The 20,366-nt window shown below is 38.7% G+C and overlaps 8 protein-coding genes across 8 annotated transcripts; 5 read left to right on the forward strand and 3 right to left on the reverse strand.

Moving 5' to 3' along the window:
- Nucleotides 1-818: 818 nt before the first annotated feature.
- Nucleotides 819-3,876, reverse strand: BDF20DRAFT_873723 (uncharacterized protein). Its single transcript, XM_053081226.1, has 2 exons — nt 3,389-3,876; nt 819-3,254 (listed from the first exon to the last, which is right to left on the reverse strand). Exons 1-2 carry the CDS (start codon nt 3,705-3,707, stop codon nt 859-861), a joined length of 2,715 nt encoding a protein of 904 aa, XP_052935527.1. The 5' UTR covers nt 3,708-3,876; the 3' UTR covers nt 819-858.
- A 183-nt stretch (nt 3,877-4,059) lies between these two features.
- Nucleotides 4,060-5,631, forward strand: BDF20DRAFT_873726 (methylthioribulose-1-phosphate dehydratase). The gene is made up of 4 exons (XM_053081227.1): nt 4,060-4,341; nt 4,426-4,798; nt 4,887-4,953; nt 5,041-5,631. Exons 1-4 carry the CDS (start codon nt 4,184-4,186, stop codon nt 5,202-5,204), a joined length of 762 nt encoding a protein of 253 aa, XP_052935528.1. The 5' UTR covers nt 4,060-4,183; the 3' UTR covers nt 5,205-5,631.
- Nucleotides 5,632-5,887: 256 nt separating this feature from the next.
- BDF20DRAFT_873744 (uncharacterized protein) lies at nt 5,888-7,582 on the forward strand. Its single transcript, XM_053081228.1, has 5 exons — nt 5,888-6,013; nt 6,097-6,931; nt 7,039-7,142; nt 7,229-7,369; nt 7,486-7,582. Exons 2-3 carry the CDS (start codon nt 6,164-6,166, stop codon nt 7,084-7,086), a joined length of 816 nt encoding a protein of 271 aa, XP_052935529.1. The 5' UTR covers nt 5,888-6,013; nt 6,097-6,163; the 3' UTR covers nt 7,087-7,142; nt 7,229-7,369; nt 7,486-7,582.
- BDF20DRAFT_553635 (phosphatidic acid phosphatase type 2/haloperoxidase) lies at nt 7,577-9,349 on the forward strand. The gene is made up of 5 exons (XM_053075736.1): nt 7,577-8,093; nt 8,164-8,263; nt 8,334-8,549; nt 8,609-8,679; nt 8,759-9,349. Exons 1-5 carry the CDS (start codon nt 7,893-7,895, stop codon nt 9,302-9,304), a joined length of 1,134 nt encoding a protein of 377 aa, XP_052935530.1. The 5' UTR covers nt 7,577-7,892; the 3' UTR covers nt 9,305-9,349.
- Nucleotides 9,350-9,970: 621 nt separating this feature from the next.
- Nucleotides 9,971-11,777, forward strand: BDF20DRAFT_988242 (saccharopine dehydrogenase). The gene is made up of 4 exons (XM_053085264.1): nt 9,971-10,332; nt 10,355-10,441; nt 10,541-11,447; nt 11,524-11,777. Exons 1-4 carry the CDS (start codon nt 10,171-10,173, stop codon nt 11,712-11,714), a joined length of 1,347 nt encoding a protein of 448 aa, XP_052935531.1. The 5' UTR covers nt 9,971-10,170; the 3' UTR covers nt 11,715-11,777.
- Nucleotides 11,778-14,407, reverse strand: BDF20DRAFT_873751 (peptidase family M1-domain-containing protein). Its single transcript, XM_053081229.1, has 9 exons — nt 14,108-14,407; nt 13,885-14,030; nt 13,762-13,810; nt 13,387-13,671; nt 13,215-13,322; nt 13,097-13,136; nt 12,881-13,015; nt 12,264-12,794; nt 11,778-12,193 (listed from the first exon to the last, which is right to left on the reverse strand). Exons 1-9 carry the CDS (start codon nt 14,330-14,332, stop codon nt 11,856-11,858), a joined length of 1,857 nt encoding a protein of 618 aa, XP_052935532.1. The 5' UTR covers nt 14,333-14,407; the 3' UTR covers nt 11,778-11,855.
- A 486-nt stretch (nt 14,408-14,893) lies between these two features.
- Nucleotides 14,894-16,032, forward strand: BDF20DRAFT_913597 (NADP-dependent oxidoreductase domain-containing protein; the record flags this gene model as incomplete). Its single annotated transcript, XM_053084092.1, has 3 exons — nt 14,894-14,902; nt 14,969-15,071; nt 15,143-16,032. The coding sequence occupies 3 exons, from the start codon at nt 14,894-14,896 to the stop codon at nt 16,030-16,032; spliced, it is 1,002 nt and encodes a 333-aa protein (XP_052935533.1).
- A 124-nt stretch (nt 16,033-16,156) lies between these two features.
- On the reverse strand, nt 16,157-17,774 carry BDF20DRAFT_553559 (nucleophile aminohydrolase). Its single transcript, XM_053075735.1, has 5 exons — nt 17,330-17,774; nt 17,134-17,210; nt 16,919-17,048; nt 16,483-16,831; nt 16,157-16,385 (listed from the first exon to the last, which is right to left on the reverse strand). Exons 1-5 carry the CDS (start codon nt 17,458-17,460, stop codon nt 16,281-16,283), a joined length of 792 nt encoding a protein of 263 aa, XP_052935534.1. The 5' UTR covers nt 17,461-17,774; the 3' UTR covers nt 16,157-16,280.
- Between the last annotated feature and the right edge of the window lie 2,592 nt (nt 17,775-20,366).

Genomic DNA, 20,366 nt, shown 5'->3' on the forward strand with positions numbered 1-20,366 from the left:
GAATTGGTTTTACTTTATTCCGAACATATAACCTTTTAAGGATATAGCCCTTCTTTTTAGATGAAGGACCGTTGTAAAAGGTTGAACAGTAGTAGTTTACATGATTTATTAAGGAGTAGGTCATTATGTTTAATGTCGTAGTCTACGTGTAGGTAGTTGAGCGTTGATGTGTCATTGATTTATAAACTTCAAACGTCATTCATAGCGTGCTGAGTAGGAGTTGTTTTGTTTGTTTGTTCTTTTTTGGTAGTGATAGGTTAGATTGATCATCCTACTACTATAAATTTAATACGAGTCCCATTTATTACGTAAATTCTGATGACGTCGTTCTATCCAAGCAGCTTACCTGCAGCAACGATGGGTTTCTTTATTTCTGCAATTGCTCATGCATAACGAACAGTAGCATGTTGCCATTTGCACCACACGAATGCAGCTACAAAATATATGCAATGACTCGTATGCGCCAACGATCAACTTTCTTTAGGATTGATTGTTGTATTGTTGCCTAGACAACGAGGCAAAAAAAAAAAGTGTTGCTAAAAAACCTTAAATTGACTGAACTCGCCACATGTGTTTTATTCTTTTTGCACGACCGGAGCGGAGAGCTGCAGAATCCAAAAAAGAAAAGCTCTTACGGTCGGCGTGGGGCGACTATCGACACGATTTTTTTAGCGGGAGTAGAATAATCCTACCATTTTCGTTTTGCACACAAGCCCATAGTCAGTCTTTAGTCAGATATTTGTAAAATGATACCAGGTATAAAAATAAAGGCGATCTTTTTTTAAACAAACAACTGTACTGCTTTATTGTATGAATAGAAAAAAAAAAAAAAAAAAGAAATCATACGTGGTTGAGGCTTCATGGACGTCCTCCCCTTCGGCATCTTTTACAATACCATTCTTCAATCGGATCCGTTTCTGCTATACCAATACAACTACCATGAAACCAAGTACTACATTGGTCGCAAGCAATCATAAAAGTACCATAATCCACTGATGGGTTTTCACAAATACAATTGATTTCTTCATTTCCTGTTGCTGTTGCTGCTGTTGATGGGTATGCGGAATAGTCATTAAAAGAAGGAGAGGAGGAAGAAGTAGTAGTAGTATTTGGTATCGTAAAATGCATAGGATGGTTATTGTGTTTGTTCATCTTGATACTCGCTGTAGGAGTAGGGGAAGAGGTAGTATGATGATTTTTATTCATGACGGTTGTTGTGGGTACGGGTTCACTCACGGTATCAGCATTAACGAGTGACGAGGGTGACGAGAATGATGTAGAATAGGGGCGTGAGGTATTCAGTTGTCCAGCACTCACTGGTTTTGTTGAGTCGGATGGTGCTGTCGTGGTAGGCTTCATCGCGCCACCATTAGAGATAGGCTTTGCATTATCAGGGCTTTCCAATGTAGGTGTTTGTTGTTCAGGAGGTTTTAATTTGAATCGAATGCGTGGTGTGTTACCTGTTGGCGATGCTGCTGCTGAGTTGTCTCCGTTCGACAAACGGTGCTTATTTTGTGATAAATTTAATGTTAAACTAGGTGTTTTTTTTTGTTTCTTTTTCTTTTCTACGACGACAGTAGATGATGTGGAAGGCGTAGTCGAATTGGCCAGATAAGACGACAAAGAAATAGGCCCTGTTTTAGCGGTTGACGCGGCAGCTTCATTGGGTGCTTGTGGAAGAGGTGAGCTTCCCACAGACGAGGACGACTCATTCGAACCGCGTCGTTCTTGCTCTACGGAGAAGGATAGTTTTCGTTGTGGGCCTGGATTATAAGAATATGAATGGTCTACCGTGATATTGTTGGGTGGCGATGTTGGTATCTTGTGTAGAGGATGATCCTCTTGCTGTTGCTGCTGTTGCTGCTGCTGTTGTCGTTGTCGCTGTAGTTGTTGTAACTGTTGTTCCCGTTCAATCTCTGCTGTAAGTGTCGCAACGTCGGCATTAGGATTTTCTTTCAACCTTTCCTCTAAAAGTCTCTGACGTTCCAAAGCGGCCTGCTTCTCTGCGAGCATTTTCCTCTTCTTCATCAGATATTTACTCTCGCCTACTTTCTTTGCATTAATATCCACGCTGTGTTTACTGATTGCCAAACCGGTTTTTCCAAACTTCTTATTGTAATTCTTCTTCACGCTCGCACCTTTGGCCAAAGCAGCCAACATACTGTTGGATTGATATTTACTCGGTTTATGGTGTGCTGTCTCTGGTGATCCTGCTCTGGAGGAGACCAACATACCGCTCGTTTGAGTGGAAGTCGTTGGTGTCCCGGGCATCGAGGAAAGGTTGTTATTGCTACTGCTGCCACTCGAAACAATAGCCACATCCGTTAATAAGTTGGGGGCCATCAACTTTGAAACAGCGATCGGAGGAGCGATACATTGGACAATATCATCCAGCATGCGATCTTCATGGTAAAACATATGATTGCCAGGTGCTGCTGAATTTTCCACCTGTTTCTGTAACAACTGATTGTATTGTTCGCTACACACCCTTCTACCCTCCTCTGTTACCATAAGTCCTTCGCCTAGCTGGTAATCAGACTTTGTCAAATGTTGTAATGCATGTGCTAAAGATCGTGTCGTAGTTGAATGCTTCGACTTTCTTCGTTTACTGTTGTGATGCATGACATCCGTACTGTTCTCCTCTTCTGCATCCGCTGTGTCATTGCGTTTTGTGGATTGTTTGAGTAATAAGAACAAAGGCTTTTGTTGTTGCGCTTGTGATAAATGCGAAACGGGTGATGGCTGTTGTGCACCTGACTGCTCATTGCTTAAAGCAGTGCTTTTCACAGTATCCACTTCAGTACTTTCTAAAGCTAAACTGGAATCCTCGTATGGTATAAGATGGGTAAATGGATTATCAATCGGTTTCTTCCTTTTCTTTACGACATTAGGTAAAGGTAATGCGGAAGATTGTAATTGTTGCTGTTTCTGCTGCAGTTGTTTTTGTTTCTCGGCTTCCAACTGCTGTTGCTTTAACATATTAGCTGCTGCTTCATCTGCATCTTCGTCTTTCATTTCAGCAGGGAAAGACGGGAAATAAGCTGGAACATAGTCTGGTAAATGCTTTCTCGCACTATTGGAAGGCGTTGCAGGTGACTCTTCTGTATCCTCTTCGATATCATCTGTTGTGGCTGTGGCTGTTGATAAGTCTGCATCTGGGCATAATGTAGGCGACAAAAGCTCAAATTCCGAAACATCGCCAAATTGATACTCAAGGATATCCTCAAACGTTGGTTTACCACCATTAATCACGCCTATTATAAAAAAAGAAAGAAGTAAAAACATAATATATATTATTAACTTTGTTCATCCATAAAACTAGGACTACTCGTTTCCAGCTGAAAGAGGTTCTGTGTGTTTTGTTACAAATCTATGTATTTTTATTTACCTTGTAATAATCGACCAGGATCCGATTGTGCTGACCAAGATGGACTGAGTGCTTTACCATCTTTCTCCGTCCATTCTCTCAACCCTTTCGCATCAATATTCAGCTCCTCTAATGTTTCAGACACATCTCTTGCAGTGCCTGTCGTTCTGTCATTTAAGTTTGCGTAAGCTGTTACAGTAGAGCCTAGTAATTCAATATATTTTTCAAAGACTTCCGTGAGCGTGTCAATAGATTGATTATTGGCGCCTTCGAATCCTGCACTTTGGATAATTTGCTGTGTGGCGGTTCTCAGAATGGAATGACAAACGTTATCGGCCATTGAGTAGAAAAAGAGAGAGACAAAGAAAAAGAAAAAAGGGACACGGTCAAATTCTTGAAGCGGGGAAAAAAACCAGATTAGAGAAGGGTGGTTATTGATATCTTTTAGCAGGTATTTGATAAGTGCAGTTAAATGTGCCTCTCTTTTCTCTATTATGTAAATGTTGGTAGTGAAGTAAAAAAAAAAAAAAAGGAGCAAAAGTCAATATCGTGAAATTTAAAAAGTTACGGTGGGCGTTCATTGGTTGATGTCGTCATCAGCCATGCAATTTTAAAAGAAAAAAAAGCTGTACCCTTTTTTCCCAACTAAGGCGGGGAAAATTTTGAGGTAGTCTCTGTTTCTCGCCCTGAATTCTGGGTTGAATCAAACTCACATCAGATTTATTCATTTATTTTGTCATCCATCTTTTTTTCATTCATTTTTCCTTCATCTTCGTTCGTCCATATTTCTGTAGCTTTATAGTCTGCTTGAATACAATGACTTTGTCCAAATCCGATTCAGTATCTGACATTGCAGAACTTTGCACTAGCAATGATCCTTATCACCCAGCCAATTTGATACCTGAATTATGTCGACTCTTCTACCAATTAGGCTGGGTGACAGGTACGGGTGGAGGCATTAGTATTCGAAATGGGTAAGCAAGAGCTCCTCTTATTGATGCTGATGATGAACATCTCTTTTTCCCTTTCTCACTGACGCTTCACTACTAATGAATTAGAAATCAGGTATACATTGCACCCTCTGGTGTCCAAAAAGAACGTATGGAACCCCATCATCTCTTCGTTATGACCCTACAGGGTCGTACACTTCTGCGGTCACCTTTAACTTTCAAGCCTTCCGCTTGTACGCCCTTATTTTACAACGCCTACACCTTGAGAGGCGCTGGTGCTTGCATTCACACACATTCCCAACATGCTGTTATGGCGACCCTTTTATATCCAGGAAAAGCATTTAAAATATCTCACCAAGAAATGATTAAAGGAATTCGTATCGGTTCTACAAAACAGAATTTGAAGTATTATCACACGTTGGTTGTGCCGATCATTGAAAATACACCGGAGGAAGAAGACTTGACAGATAGAATGGCTAATGTAACGCTTTCCGGGTGTACTATTAAACCTATGAAGAGAGGCATGATCTAACAACTCACATTATTTTTTATAACAACATGGATGGTAGGCTATAAAGGAATACCCTGATACAAATGCTGTGCTTGTACGTCGTCATGGCGTTTATGTTTGGGGAGGTTAGTTTCGTAAAGCTCACTATTTGCTAAACATTTGGGGCTTTACCTCATCCTATCGTCATTTACATTTTCAATTCAAACATATAGAAACTTGGGAAAAAGCAAAGACAATGGCAGAATGTTACGATTATTTGTTTGAGATTGCAGTCAAAATGAAGTCGATAGGTATTGATCCTGCTGCAAAACCTGAAAGCGAGCCAGACTACGAAAAAGAAGAACAAGAACAGATGCAGCAGCAGCAGCAACAATGAACAAATATCCTAAGCTAGACAGACAATCTGCTTCGAGGTTCAATCATCCTATGTATATACAAGTATGCTCTCACAATAGATCTGTCATATGATTGAATATGTCAAAACATAAAACGAAATATAAAACGAGATGCCGATCATAATAGCCTTGCAGCACCCGGTTGATCCATTAGATATCAGTCCTATACATTTGACTTTTAAAAAATGAGCAAAAACACTGCTTTAATCCAATTAAACTTTTAAACAACTATAGTTTTGTTTTTAACATGGCCGAATTGCTTGTTGATATTTGTGTCAGTCATACAGGATATCTACATGCATCGTTATTGTTATGAATGCAAAAAGAGCCAATCAAAAGGACAAAAAAGGAAAATTATTGCATAACCTTTATTTTATTCTATTTTTTTTCTATAACACTTTTTTTTTCACTTCTTTTTCTTTGAAAAGAACGTTCCTTTCACTTATATACCTTACATAATGGAAGATGATCTTGTCAATTTATACAGCGTATTAGGTTTGACTAAAAAAGCATCACCCGATGAAATTAAAAAGGTATCATTATTTCGAAGGTCTAGCCTTCAAATCAATTTCATGAACCCTTGTTATATGAATTGCTAATATGTGTCATTCACAAAACTTCAATAAGGCTTATAGAAAACTAGCTTTACGCTACCATCCTGATAAAAATCCAAATTGTGAAGATAGGGTGAGGACTTGGTTCATAAATCATGTTGATGACTTTAACAATCAAGGGCTTAAACAATTATGTTTGGGTTGTCAATAGTTTAGAGAAGTAAACCAAGCGTACGAGGTATATTGCAAAATACAGACGGAGACAAAAGATGGTTGTATAAGCATTCATGCTTATCAATTATAAACAACTGTTTCGAACAGCGTAGATTCTTTCCGATACGCAGAAGCGACGTATTTATGATCGCTACGGTAACTTAGGGTTGAAGATGGTAGACGCCATGGGAAGCAGTGCATTTTATTTTGCTGATCCAGGAATAGAATCGACACTACTCTCATTTTTTTGTCTCATATCCATCATATTGTTATCTTTATTGATCTGGATTATTCTCTTGTGCATCAAAATAGACCGCACAGTACATTGGTCGTGGACCATTGTCTTTCTACCGATGTGGTTGATTGATTCAGTGGTACTGTGGGCGACCATTTATCGTATACGACATTATAATTCAAACACTTCCACCGAACAACAGCATCGTTGGAAACTATCAGACGAAAATGATCAGAGTATGATGGACAATAATAATACGGATGAGGATGAAGAAGAAGGAACGACATTGCTGGGTAGTCACCGTCGAAGGAAACAATGGAAATTAAGAGATAAACAACAAATGATACAACGGTTTCGCAACCAATATTTACCCTGCGTTAATACTTGTCTCTTTATTGCATTCCAACTCTTTATCGTGCTTCAGCTAGATACATATACACGTTGGAGCCCATGGACACTATTTTTGCCTTATTATGTTTACGAACTACTGAGCGCCATCCTTCATTTCTTCAGCAATGCCAAAGGAACGAGTAAACGTTTCAAACTAGCATGTATTCTACAATTGACATGTATAATGCTGCAATTGACTCACCGACATTCTTACAATACAACAGCGGTGTCATGGGCCATAGTCTTTATTCCAACTTACTGTTTGGGCTTGTATTACACTTTTTTAGTATGGAAACAGTATAAGCGATTTGTGATCCTACCCAGAGCAAATTCACAACAACCGCAGCCACAGCAGCAACAAGCAAAATTAATAATGACAATTGTTTGTGTGGTCTATGGATTTATTTTTGCTTTGAGCTTTACTATGTTGGGTCTGGTAATCGTCAAATTAGACGATACCTTCAAGGTTAGGCTAAGCCTAGTGTTCATCCCTGTCTTCATTGTACTTGTAAGTAGGCCTTTGCACTCTTGTATGAATGATAGGTGTGGATATGAATGACAACTTATTATGTTCGGAACGACTCATTTTTCTCTTTATTTTAGAGTTTGTTACTTTGCTGTTTTGGCTGTTGTCTTCCTTGCATGCTGATCGTACCAACCTCTGATGATGATGAGGATGTAGAAAGCTCTTTTGTAAACCAACAATTACCGATTTTGATCAATGCAAACCGAAGGATCACGCAAGGATGAGGTTCTAAGGGAGATATCTGTAAATACAATATAGAATATTGATGGTATGTATTCTGCATTACAAATAACAAAATGTAAACGAATACATAAGCTTTGTTGAGATAGTAGTAGAGAGGTTACTTTTAAGATATGTTGAGAGTTTGGATTAAAAGGCAATATGAGTTGTTGTGACAAGATGGGAGATAAGTAAGCAAGCATTCAATATGTGGACTCGTTGACACGAAACGAAAAATTAAAATCAAATCGCTATTTCCACCACTTTACTGAGTATAAAATTGCTTGCTGCAAAGTCTCTGCTTTCAGCATTACTGCTTGTATGAAATTTGACCTCAAGCACTAGTTTCGATTGTTGGGCCATCTTTAGCCATTGTTACTAAAAATAGAATCATGCACTGTGTTTGGGATAACTCTTTTTTTTTAAAGTATTCTTTCCCCTGAAAAATAAGAAAAATAAGCTTTTCCTTTCTATTTTTTTTTCTTTATAACGGTTGAGCAGACAAAGCTCTTCTACCTACTCTCACGTCATCATGTTTAAAGTACTCAATGATCCTTTTAAACGAAGGTTGACTATCTCTTATGTATACGACTGGTTACTGGTCGTCATTATGACAGCTGTCTTTTTCGCCATCGACAAGATTACGCCATTTCACAGAATGTTTTCAATAGAAGATAAAACTATCATGTTTCCCCATACAGAGAAAGAAACCGTTCCTGTGTGGTTATTAGTGGTAAAATATCGTTATCTTTTCACTAAAATTTCCGTCATAATCCCTCATTCATCTCTAATAATTTAATTAGATCATTTGCCTCTTGATACCTGCTGTCATTATAGGGGCTATCTCACTCAGTGGCATAGGCTATAAGAGGAGTCTCCACGATTTTCATAGTGGAATTCTTGGTAAAAAAGAAAAGTTGAATGCATCTTTCCTGTTTGTTTTATACTAATACAACGAATTCTTTTGACGTAGGCCTATGCTTGGGTTTATCTATGACTATTATGCTAACGGATATCATTAAAATCACAGCCGGTAGACCTCGACCAGATATGCTATCACGTTGTAAACCACCACCAACCGCTGTAGATCCCCAGTTCGGACTATTGAGTGTGGATATATGTACAACGGACATTCATTCCAGCGTTATGATTGACGGGTTCAAGAGTTTCCCGAGTGGACACTCATCATGTAATTAGAATAAAGAAACAACGATATATATAGAGTGTGACACTAACCATCTTGTATAGTCTCTTTCTCTGGCTTGGGTTATTTAGCATTTTATATTGCCGGCAAAATGAAAATGTTTGATGAAAAAGGTGTAAGTGTCAACCATATACGGTTTATCCTAACTCTTGTAGGATACACTGAAATCTTAAAGTACTTTTTTTAATTATTAGCACACGTATAAAGGCTTCATCTTTGCTTTTCCTATCATTGGAGCACTATTAGTAGCTATATCTCGTACTGAGGATTATCGTCATCATTGGCAAGATGTCACTATTGGTGCTTTATTAGGCACTTTTTGCGCATACTTTGCTTATCGCCAATATTACCCTAGTCTCGCCACAGACGGCTGCAGAGATCCTTACTTGACCCGAGTGGCGCATATTAAAAAGTGTGACGAAGAATTAGGCATGGTCCACCATAGCAATGGAGGCAGAAGACATGAATCTGATATTGCCCTACTACAGCCTCACCACGGTATACCAAAAGATACCACCATGCATAACAACTACGACGACTATTTGAATCACAACAGTGAAAACGATACGGACCACATGTCATTGAGTACACAACAGCATCAATTCCAACAGAAATACCCCTCGGAATATGGAGACAGTAGCAACCATCTTACACTGTACGATACCAACAACTCTATCAACAGTAGTGAACCTTTAGTGACTACTACAGATAGCAGCAACAATTACATACCCTCCAAATGAAATTTAAGCCATCCAAAGAAGTGCTCGTAAAATAAATTTATTGTGATCATTTATGTGTACTAATCTAGCTCACGTATATGTTCAATGGTATCACTTAACAACGGGCCAATTCCAAATATACAGATAAAAGTCATGATGAAGCCAATCCAAAAGAAGAAGTTTGAGTAAGCATCAAATGGTATAAACAATTGAGGATGGCTGATGGAACCTTTCACTATTGCCAAACAATAGGGTAGAAAGGCAGTAGCTGACATATGTGTATCTTTGTATCTTTGATTGCTCTACAAAAAACGCCTTTTTTCCGGTTGATGTCGTAGCAGTTTTTTGAGTACAACCTTGCCGTTGCTGTGAGGTTTCGCGTTTAATGGAATGAAATGGGTTAAACAAACGGTCTTGGTTATCACAGTGAGGAAATAGCTGTACAATTGAAGTCATCCAATCTCGCAGTTTATATACTACAAAAACAAAAAGATCTTCATTAAACTCAGTGATCGATGATGCTATATGCAGCAAGAAAGATATAAAGGGGTGCGTGGGCGGCGGGGAAAGACCTTTCATTTGCATTATGCAACTTCCAACTTACTTGTAAGGCTGTGCATTATGTAAAAAGGACAATAGACCCAGTTTTGTGAAACCTTAAACCAGACATTGAATTGCATACATGTGGAACACAAGCACTTTATCTTTCTATTTTTTTATTTTTTTTTTTATTTTTTTTGGTTTTTTACTATTTTTCCCGCTTTCGAGGAATCTTATCAATCAAGAATAATGAGTGATTACGATCAACGAAAATATGATATTGGTATACAATAGGACACTTGTTCTCCTTTAGTTGCATTCATCAACTTTAAACTCATCGATTACTAATGTCCTTACATCGTGAACCAGTGCTGTTTGGCGCTACTGGATTCACAGGCCAACTCACAGCAGAGTATTTAGTCGAGGTTCATAAACAAAATGTAACGGAAGAGAAACTAACGATTATATGGTCAATAAATGAAACAAGGAAGGAAAATTCACTGCTAACCGTATGATGATGAAAACATTTAGAACTTTTCTTGGGCACTTGCTGGTCGGAATCTTGGCAAACTTGAAAAGGTGCGAGATCGGTTAATTGAATTAGATTCATCGTTGAAAGTAAGGCGCAAAGTGTTGATTTTCTGATTACGTGTAATAACTGATGGTGAGCAAAGAAACAACCAAAAATATTAATTTGTATTACAAATGCAACCACAGGATCTTGATCTGATCATCGCCAATACGAACCAACCAGACAGCCTCGATGCTGTTCTTTCGCAAACACGTGTTGTCATCAGTACAGTCGGCCCTTTCACACTCTACGGCACCCCCCTTGTCGAAGCCTGTCTTCGTCAAAAAACGCATTACGTTGATATTACAGGGGAGTCGCCATGGATAAAAACAATTATTGATAAATATGACCAACAAGCCAAAGACAACCAAGTGATGATTGTTCCTAGCTGCGGATTTGACTCCGTTCCTAGTGATTTAGGCGCCTATATGGTGTCGCAATACATGCACACTCACCATCATTTGGATTTGGCTTCTCTTAAAATGTCCGTGACAAAGTTGAAAGGTGGCTTCTCTGGAGGCACTATCCAGTCCATGATGGAAATTATATACCAACAACAACAACAACAACAACTGCACAATGATGGAACGAAGGAAAATATGAATGATCCTTATAGTCTAGCCACCCGTCGTGGCGTAGACAAAGGAACCCTCATTCCCAAATTGCAACGAGACCATGATTTTGGGCATCAATGGCAGACGTTCTTCATCATGTCCGCTATCAATGAAAAAGTCGTGCGTCGTAGCTGGTCTATTTGGACAGATCGCGGTCAAAGTTACGGGCCTCTTTTTACCTATCAGGAACGAACAAGCGTTCCTCACTTTTTAGTTGCCCTGCTCCTCACCTCGGCGGTATGTACCATCTTTCCATTATTGACAGCTATGGCAAGATATACACCGTCGTTCTTCAGGAAGCTGATGCATTGGTTACCTGGCTCGGGAGATGGACCCACTGCTGAACAGAGAGCGAAAGGAGGTTTTGAAATGCAATTTGTAGGCGTGTCAGAGAGCGAGCCGTACGATGAGGCTAAGCGCATTCGAGCCATTGTCAAAGGTAAATAGACTGCTCCTAGGAAAAAGGGTAATGTATAACATAAAACCGCTAACCATTCTTGCGCTTTCGTTCTCAGGCTTCCGTGACCCTGGTTATGGTGACACGTGCCGTATGGTAGCTGAATCCGCGTTATGTATAGTCAAGAGCTTACATCAATTGCCGGGCAATAAAGGTGGCATCTTGACTCCCGCCACAGCATTTGGCCAAATCCTGATCGATCGCTTGACGAAAGATCAAGGTATGGTTTTCCAAGTGAAGGATTTGTAAAATCTATTTGCATTCCATTCTCCTTTACAAACGACAAGTAAACTTCCAGAGATATATGTTATTATTATGTAAGTTTTTATTCAGAATATAATGACCAGCAGATTATATTTCCTATCTTGAAACGTTTGTCAAACAAAAGAATTATTGCTTCAAATTGATATCCTTGGCGATGAGTGTAGCAGCGATGGGATGGTAAAAGTTTTTGTGTTTTAAGAATGTTTCTTGAGCCAAAGAAGCGCCATTCTTAGCATTGTAAAGATAGCGATACAAAGGACGCACAAACTTCATGCGGCCCTGTTCTGTGATAAATTCAACGACATGAGGATAAATCTTTTCATAGCTGGCCATGACACAGAGTTGTTGCCAGCGGAAACGAATATCAGCATTACGGATAGGTGTCATTTCATAAAGTTGATCCATCTTTTCAAGCAAATGATGAGGGAGGGGCTCACAATCTGTCAAACGTTCCAAAAAGACGACTGGTGGAAATTGTCAATGGTATTAGTACACGCGGCGCCGAATATAGATTGCAAGAACATGAGTACTTACTCTTTTGCGTAGATGTAAAGCTTTCGACATCCTTAGATGAGAATCCTGACAAGTCATCTGATTGACGAGCTTGGTCCCAACGTGCAGCCAAATTATAACAAGCATCAGCCAAGCTGGTATCAAATTTGGGATCTACAGGTGGCATACCAGGACCAGAAATCCAACGGTCCCAATCAATCTGCTTCAACTTATCAACAACTTCTTGACCGTGATGTTTTTCCATATATTCATGAAGATGAGCTAACCATTGATCTGTAGTAATTGACTTATTAGCAAAACGCTCCACATGAGCCTTCATATAAGGCTCAAAGACTTGTGGACCACCCACGGTTTTTTCAATATGATACAGTAAATTGAAACCCTTTTCGTAAGGAATAGAACTGAAATAGTCATCAGGATCAATGCCGCTGCTTAAATCAGGCTTCAATACAGTGGCGGGTGAGTTTTCACCAAAGAGTTCAACACTTTCTTTCAATGCCTTCCAACCAATAATAGCGCTGAATTGTCTTTCAGGTTCACCATGGAGACGAGCTAAAATGAAATGTTTGATTGAAATTAGCAACCTTCATTACCTTTATCTACATTAAGATAGAGCAACGAGGTACAAAGACACTTACAAGCAATTTTACGTTCGATGAATACAGTCCAGCCTTCATTTAACCAAAAGTGCTCCCAATTGGATGTGGTAACTAAGTTACCCATCCAACTATGAGCAATTTCATGAGCAACGACATCAACAGCACTCTTGTCGCCTATAAGAGTTATTCTTTCAGTTTAATCAAAAAGATACCTTTTCCGCATACGTCTATTTGTTTTGCTTCTTTTTATTTTACCTGCCAGTAATGTTGGTGTGACAAATGTCAAACAAGGATTCTACGCAAAAAGAGCAAAACAGAAATTATCAATAAACTCTGTAACAAAGTAATATAGAAGGGCATTTATATTACTCACCTCCATACCACCGTAAGGGAAAGAAGGTGGTAAGACGAGAAGATCATAGCGACCCCATTCATAAGGAGTCAAAAGACTTTCACCAGTAGCAATGAACTTTTCTGTATCCTATTCGTCCAGTCGAGAAGTTTCAATATCAAATCCTTATGTCTACTACACTAAAAATCCTTACCTCAAATTCCCAGGCAGCTTGCTCAACAACCTCGGGCTCACACCAAACGGTGGAACGAGGACCAATCTCACGACCGGCCAAGTTACCAGCGGCAATAGCAATCAAATATGAGGGAATGGTCGTATTTTGTTTAAAGTGGTAAGTCTTTGTACCATCATTATTATCTTCTGATGTACCGGATAAAAGTGCTGACATAACAACAGGCAAAGGAGAAGTGACGGAAGCGGAATAAGTTACCTTGACAGACGGAGAATCTTGAAGAGGAGCCAAAGCACGGGCGTGGATCTGAATAACGAACACGAAGATTAATAATTAGAACTTCTTTAACGGGTATGATTTCTCTTTTGGAAGTGACAGGTCATATTGATACATTACAGCTTGACATTGGGAGAACAAATATGGATGCTTTTTACCAACTGTTTGTCTGTAAACGATAAAAACTCGTAAGCACGCTGTTTCAAGGAATAAAATTCAGGAACATATCGCGTTAAAACTTACTCAGGTTCCAAATATTGAACAGCTGTGCATTTCTCAGTGGTACTATATTCAATCTTTACTTGAAGTTTTGTGCCTTCCTCAACTGTTTCAGGAAGAGTGATGGTCAAAGCAGAACCAAGGCTAGGGTGACGATCAGCGACAGTGTACTATGGAAGGGATGGGAATAAGCAAAATGAAAGAATTTTAAACTCTCATCCTTTTCAACAATTGCTGAGACGCTTACTTCCAAAGGCTGTCCGTTCAATTGAACACCCTTAATATCCAAATAGCTTGAATCCAAAACAATTTGAGCTACACGAGGAACCAAAGTCACCATGTCCAATGTGACATGACCGTGGATTTTCTTTTCAGTGAATGAAATGGTCCAATCAAAATGAAGGTGTTTAGTGACGACCTCAGAGAGGTTGGCAAGACTGCTAGGGTCGATGACTTTATTGCTGTTGGCCATTTTTTCCCTCTTTTCAGTAAAATAAAAAGGTTACAACACGCCTAAGTATTCCTCAGTTAAGAAAATATAGAGAAGTGTTTCTTTAAATTTTTTTTTTTATTATTTTTCCTTTATCTCTTAGCCCGTGGGATACTGAATTTAACAAACGCGCCAATAACGATGATCGCAGAAAGGGATAAGCGAAAATTTTAAGGTTATGCCCACGATGTTTCTTACCCGATCTCAGATCCTCTTTCACTTCTGCGTTAGATGTTTGTTGCTCTGTGAGAAAACATGGACCTTATTGTTCATTCCGCATGATGTTCAGCTCGCTCTTGCCTACTATATTTTGGGTGTTATACCACGCATTGCTTAACAATCTATTTTTGGGTTATTGGCTCGTCGATAAGAAGCAAAAGACTCAATAGTGCTATAATTTCTCTCCGCACACAGAGTCCCTTTTTTGATTTGAGAAAAAAAAAAGACCAACCAAAAACGTAGCCTTCAGTTACAAGCTTGTACATCCAAGTGGCCCGTTTTCTTCTATTTTCTTCACTCTTCATCCTCAAAAATAAGACACCCATGTCCCAGGTATAAGCCGACTTTGTTCTGTCATTACTTAACCTCTCTAAGTGTAAGCGACTAACCACACAGTAGCTTGTTCCTCAAGATAAATTTGCACCTTCAGAAGTCTCTTTTGGTGCAGGTGCACTTTCAGGATCTTACGATGACTTCACCCAAAACGATGCTGTCGAAGCTTGTAGAGAAGCTTTACTCAATGGTGCGTAAAAAAAAAGAGAAATAGTGAGAGGAACGATCTGATTCTTATAGATATGTTTCGGTTAGGCATCAACTGTTTTGATACATCACCTTATTATGGACGTAGTGAATATGTCTTAGGAGACGCCTTACAAACAATTTCTAAAGAGTTTCCTCGTCAACATTACTATATTTCAACAAAGACAGGTCGATTTGGTTATACCACTAAAGATTTTGACTTCAGTGCGAAAAAGACATATGAAAGTGTTGAGAAAAGTATGAACCGACTTCACACAGATTATCTCGATGTTGTTTATTGTCACGATGTAGAGTTTGTCCCTATGGAGAACATCGTTGGCCCTGGTGGGGCACTTGAAGCATTGTTTAACCTGAAAGCACAAGGCAAAGTGAAATACGTCGGCATTTCGGGATACCCATTGGATGTCTTGTTGAAAATTGCGCAATACCAATTCGAACAGAAAAACCAACCTTTAGATATCATTCTTTCTTATTGTCATTATACCCTGCAGAATACAAAATTGGCCGATTATGCACCGAAACTACGCAAAGCAGGTGTAAAATACATCATGAATGCCTCTCCTTTGTGTATGGCATTGTTACGTGAAGGAAAGACACCAGATTGGCATCCTGCCCACAAAGAATTAAGGGAAGCTGCTGATAAAGCAGCCGTAGTCACCCGAGAACAATATGGACTTGCCATTTCTGATCTGGCTTCTCGATTCTCATTCCAAGGCAAGGATGAAATCGGTATCAACTCAACCTTGATTGGGCTAGCCAGGAAATCTGAAGTGCAAGATGCTTTACGGTGCTGGAGAGATGGGAAAGAACGAAAAGAGAACTCAGAGAAGGAAAACCAGGCCTATGCGCTTATTTTTAAACTGTTGGAACCCTATAAAAATTACTCATGGCAAAGTCCAACCACGAAAGAGCTAGCTCAATGATATTAACCAACTTATTGGCCTTTTTTTTTTTAGTTGACTGAACCCATTGTAATATTTTGAACCTTATCCATGAGCCCATGCATGGTCATTGCCCTCTGTTCCCTCTCTCCCTCTTCCCAATAAACTCAAATACACTCGTATCGCTCAGATATTTCTTTGTGTGCATTACTGTGAACACATAGATTAATATAGTTCGGTTTGGTTTATTGTTGCATCATATACTATTCCTTTCTTTTTCTCACACAGTCTTAAGCACCATAACCACGAATTTTTTCTGCAAATGACCATTCAGTATCCAATGAGTAGGGTTCGGTGATTTCTAAACCGCTTTCTGTAATCTTTGCTCTTTGGTACTATTGTATTGATGTCAGAATTATGCAGAGTGAGTGCCTTTGTTTTGTATATATACAAGCTTCTTCTGCTCCGTTACATTTCATGAATCAAATTTACCTTATTCAAAGATCGAGCATCTCTGTAGAACAATACACGTAAGCATTCATTCATAATCTCAATTGCTTCTTCCTCTGTTAAATCATCCTCTCTTCCTTCAACTCTTCTTCTTAAAATAGGCTGTGCTAAATGTGCTCCGAATCCAGTGGCAATGGTTGTAGATTGATATGTTGTGCCCCTTAAATCAACGTAGCCAAGGAACTTTTCTCCTTTGTTGATACCACCGACAACCAAGGCATTCCAAAGAGGATTCATCTTTGATCTTCTATTGTACATAACTCTCCACAAATATTCATAAATGTGTGGAGTACCCAAAACATGTCCATCGTCAGCACAGTGCTCCTTTACCCTAAACATGCGTTTTTACTATATGAGTAACAAAAAGAATCCTTGTGCTTTGTTTTCCTTCTGCTTAGCGGCATAATTTCTTTCTTACATAATTGAATCTAAAAGATGTTGAATATATTGATAGTCTGAAATATCACCCGAAGCACCCACGACTGTATGTTCTCCAACGGGATATAATCTTTTGATATCACGGAAGCGAGCCAAAGAGCCGTATGAGCCTAAAATTGCAAAATGATCAATATACAAACGTTAATGTCAAAGCTAGGAATGATGCCTGCGAGATGGATTAGTCTGTCAGTTTACCAAGCATATCCGCTGCCATCATAATACCGTCTCTGTATTTGAAAGCGAGAACCGAAGTACCAGTAACCAAAGGTTGCCTTTAAAGGTGAAATGGAGAAAAATAAAATTAAAAGTGTTGGTGAATTGTGTTGGTGGCAAATCAAGTTGCTTTCCATCATGTCTAGTGTTGCTTATGTAGAGCGCATTTTAAACTTACTGAGTTCTAGTCATAGGCCCGTATGCTGATTCAGTCAAGTTGTCGGGAACACTCTTATATAAAGGAACTGTGTTGTAGGTATCAGTGTTTTCGGCACGAGGTTTGCCCCAATGTGAAGGAAAGTGATCCATTTAAGTTCTATTTTTTATATAATGTGTGTGGTAAAAGAGAATTTAAAAAAAATGCAGTATAGAGTGCGTAATGCTCGGCCGTTTAAGAGAATGATTGACGCGTCGTCGCTTTTACAAAATTCTTTAACAGCAAAGCGAAAAAGAGGGGACAAGAGCAGCCCGCCCCACTGCCGGCAATCAGTTGTGACGTCCGCACAATTTCTTGAACCAATCAACAAGAAATTAACGTAGAATGGAAAACCGTACTTACACAGAGTCTTAGTCAATGCTTACTTTGTAGCTTGAGCTACATATAAATATATTAACATTGTTATATGAGCCAAAGTATTCAATAAATGTCATATAGTGTTTATGAAACATAATTATATTCGAGGACATATCGTCTACAATATTGATAATACGCTGTAAAAGAAGATGTCCAAACAATTGTGACCACTTGAAAGGGCTAAGCGCTGTATTAACTCATTAATATCTGGCTAGATTATCATCATTCATTCTCACTTTCGTCAAAACGTGACGCGATCGTTGTTGTTGTAGTGATACCCACATCATCACTGTCGAGCTTATAAATATCACAACATTTTTGGCCTACTGTTCTTTTATTTGAAGTGTTTCCTGTATTTACTGTAATGCGATTTGCTCAATTCGTTCAACATAGCAGTAATCAAAAGTACTTGCGGTTCCCTTTCAACAATTTCACATACTGTTTAACTCTCTTTTCAAAGTTTTTTTTTCATCTTTCCCTCACGGTACTTGTTCGCTATCGGTCTCTCGCCAATATTTAGCACCCTTTCCATCAGAAATTTGGGTTCAGTCATATTACTTAATATCTGAGAAAAACGATGATGTTGGAGGCGATCCTCTTGATATTCTTCAAGCAATATCTTCTTTTTTCTGTCAAAGGAAGGCAACGCTTTTTGAGCACTCACATAGCGAAGACAACGTCATAAAACTTGAATAGCCAAAGAGACAACAGTTGAAGAAACTCAGTGGGAGAATAACTTGCGACACACTTTTGATATAGTCTTGTCAAGTAATGAGAAATGCTTGAAACAAATTAAGAAGTCTCTAGCAGGTGTTCCTAATATCAAAAAAGCAGAAAATGTGAATGAAAAGAGCCTTATGCACAATTCTAGAGTGAAAAGGCAGCTTTCTGATACCTCCACAGATTCTGAAAGTGTTTTAGAATTCCCTGACAAGTGACCTGTTGGTAATAAACGTTCCGGGCGAGGAATCTCACTTAGCAGACGAAATCACATTTGTAAACAGATTTAAAACGAGGGCTGGTCGTATGGATTGGACTCAATGTCTCAATGAAGCACACGAAAATCATCTGTTATTACGTTACTCAACTGGAAACAGCCCTAATTTCAATAAATATGTTGAAAATGCGTAAAATAAATCATTTCGGTAAGTAAAGAAAACCAACAGGTACTATCATATATATCAGGTGTATCAGGAGCCTTAAGTGTTTCCATTTACATACCATATTGGAATAAGATTATGAACCCTTAAGCGCAAAACTTTAGTAATACTAGTTTTAGTTGTTGACCTAAGGATATATTGTTTGGAATTGCTTCAAGAATCTTTACATTTTAGCTTGATACCAGTTTTTAAACGGCTATATAACGCTTCTAACGAAAACGTGTTTTTGTTTTTTGGCCAATTAAATACGTTGTATCGTTCGCGAAGCCATTTGAGTATATATTTCCTCAAAAAGAAAAAGCGACTTTAGCTACAGTAATAACTTTAGAAGTATTTGAATTAGACTTAGCTTGTATATCTGCCATAGTTTGGACACGAACAAAATATAAGCCACCTGTAATGGCTGAACTCATTTAAAACTGCCATAAAAGCCTAAAGAGAATCTAAATTTACTTACAAGCGCCATACAGAATGGAGAGCAAATGACGAAACAGTATTGCCTGGAACATTAAATTTACTGAAAACCATTCATAACTCAGTAACAATTACTACGAAAACCACCCAATCTGTATTGTCAAAGATGCTATCGACCTTCTTTCTTGATGCTTTTGATAATTTGACAATGAGAAGGATAAAATGTCTTCAGTTCACACTAGCAAAGCTGGACATTTTGGAATGTATGACGATTTTCTCAAGAGCAGGTTTCGAGAATCAAAAACTACAAAGGAGTGCCAGAAGATTTTGGTAGCAGAGAATGCTCTTCTGCATTCATGGAAAGCTATGGAATGCTTTGGGAAGCTTAGGAAAAGTTTAGAGGCCTAGAAGCAATGCAATCTGTCACAGTGATCGACATTCAACGAATTATTGTTTCCAGAATGATACACAGGTATATTACTCACATATACTTTTGATCTCAGAATCTTGGTGAGCGGTGCTTCAATTGCAATATATTTTAACTTTTTTCCCCTTTCTTTTCTTTCATTTTCTTGCTTTCTTTCTACCATTAAAATTCAACGCTTCGTCAAGAATAGAATGAAAGAAAGACAAATGATAAATTACTCAATTTTTAATGGACTTTTTGTCGACTTTCTGCGTTGAATATACGCCAACTTCAAATATGAGTAACTAAGCTTCACAGTAGATTGTACTACAAACGCTTTGCAGACGGTAGCTTTTTTTTTTTTAATTGATTTGTATTTTTTGAACGAGAGAAGTAAACGTATCCTTGATACTCTATCTAGATCGTACTTTACGTTGGACTCAGGCACTGCGGCATCTACCAATATATTTACTTTTCCTCGTTTTCTCTCCTCATTTGCGCGACTGTTGCAATCCATTCGCCTGTCTGTTTCTGGTCTCCACAAGCTTTTCAATGGAATCAAAAAATCAAAGGTACCTGAATTTTAAACTTAACACACCCAAATACTTGTTTGGCAACGCCAAGAAGGCACCATTACAATAAAAAGAAGCCTGTAACCTCT

Source organism: Mycotypha africana, assembly GCF_025528875.1.
Source record: "Mycotypha africana strain NRRL 2978 chromosome Unknown BDF20scaffold_6, whole genome shotgun sequence".
Classification (NCBI taxonomy): domain Eukaryota; kingdom Fungi; phylum Mucoromycota; class Mucoromycetes; order Mucorales; family Mycotyphaceae; genus Mycotypha; species Mycotypha africana.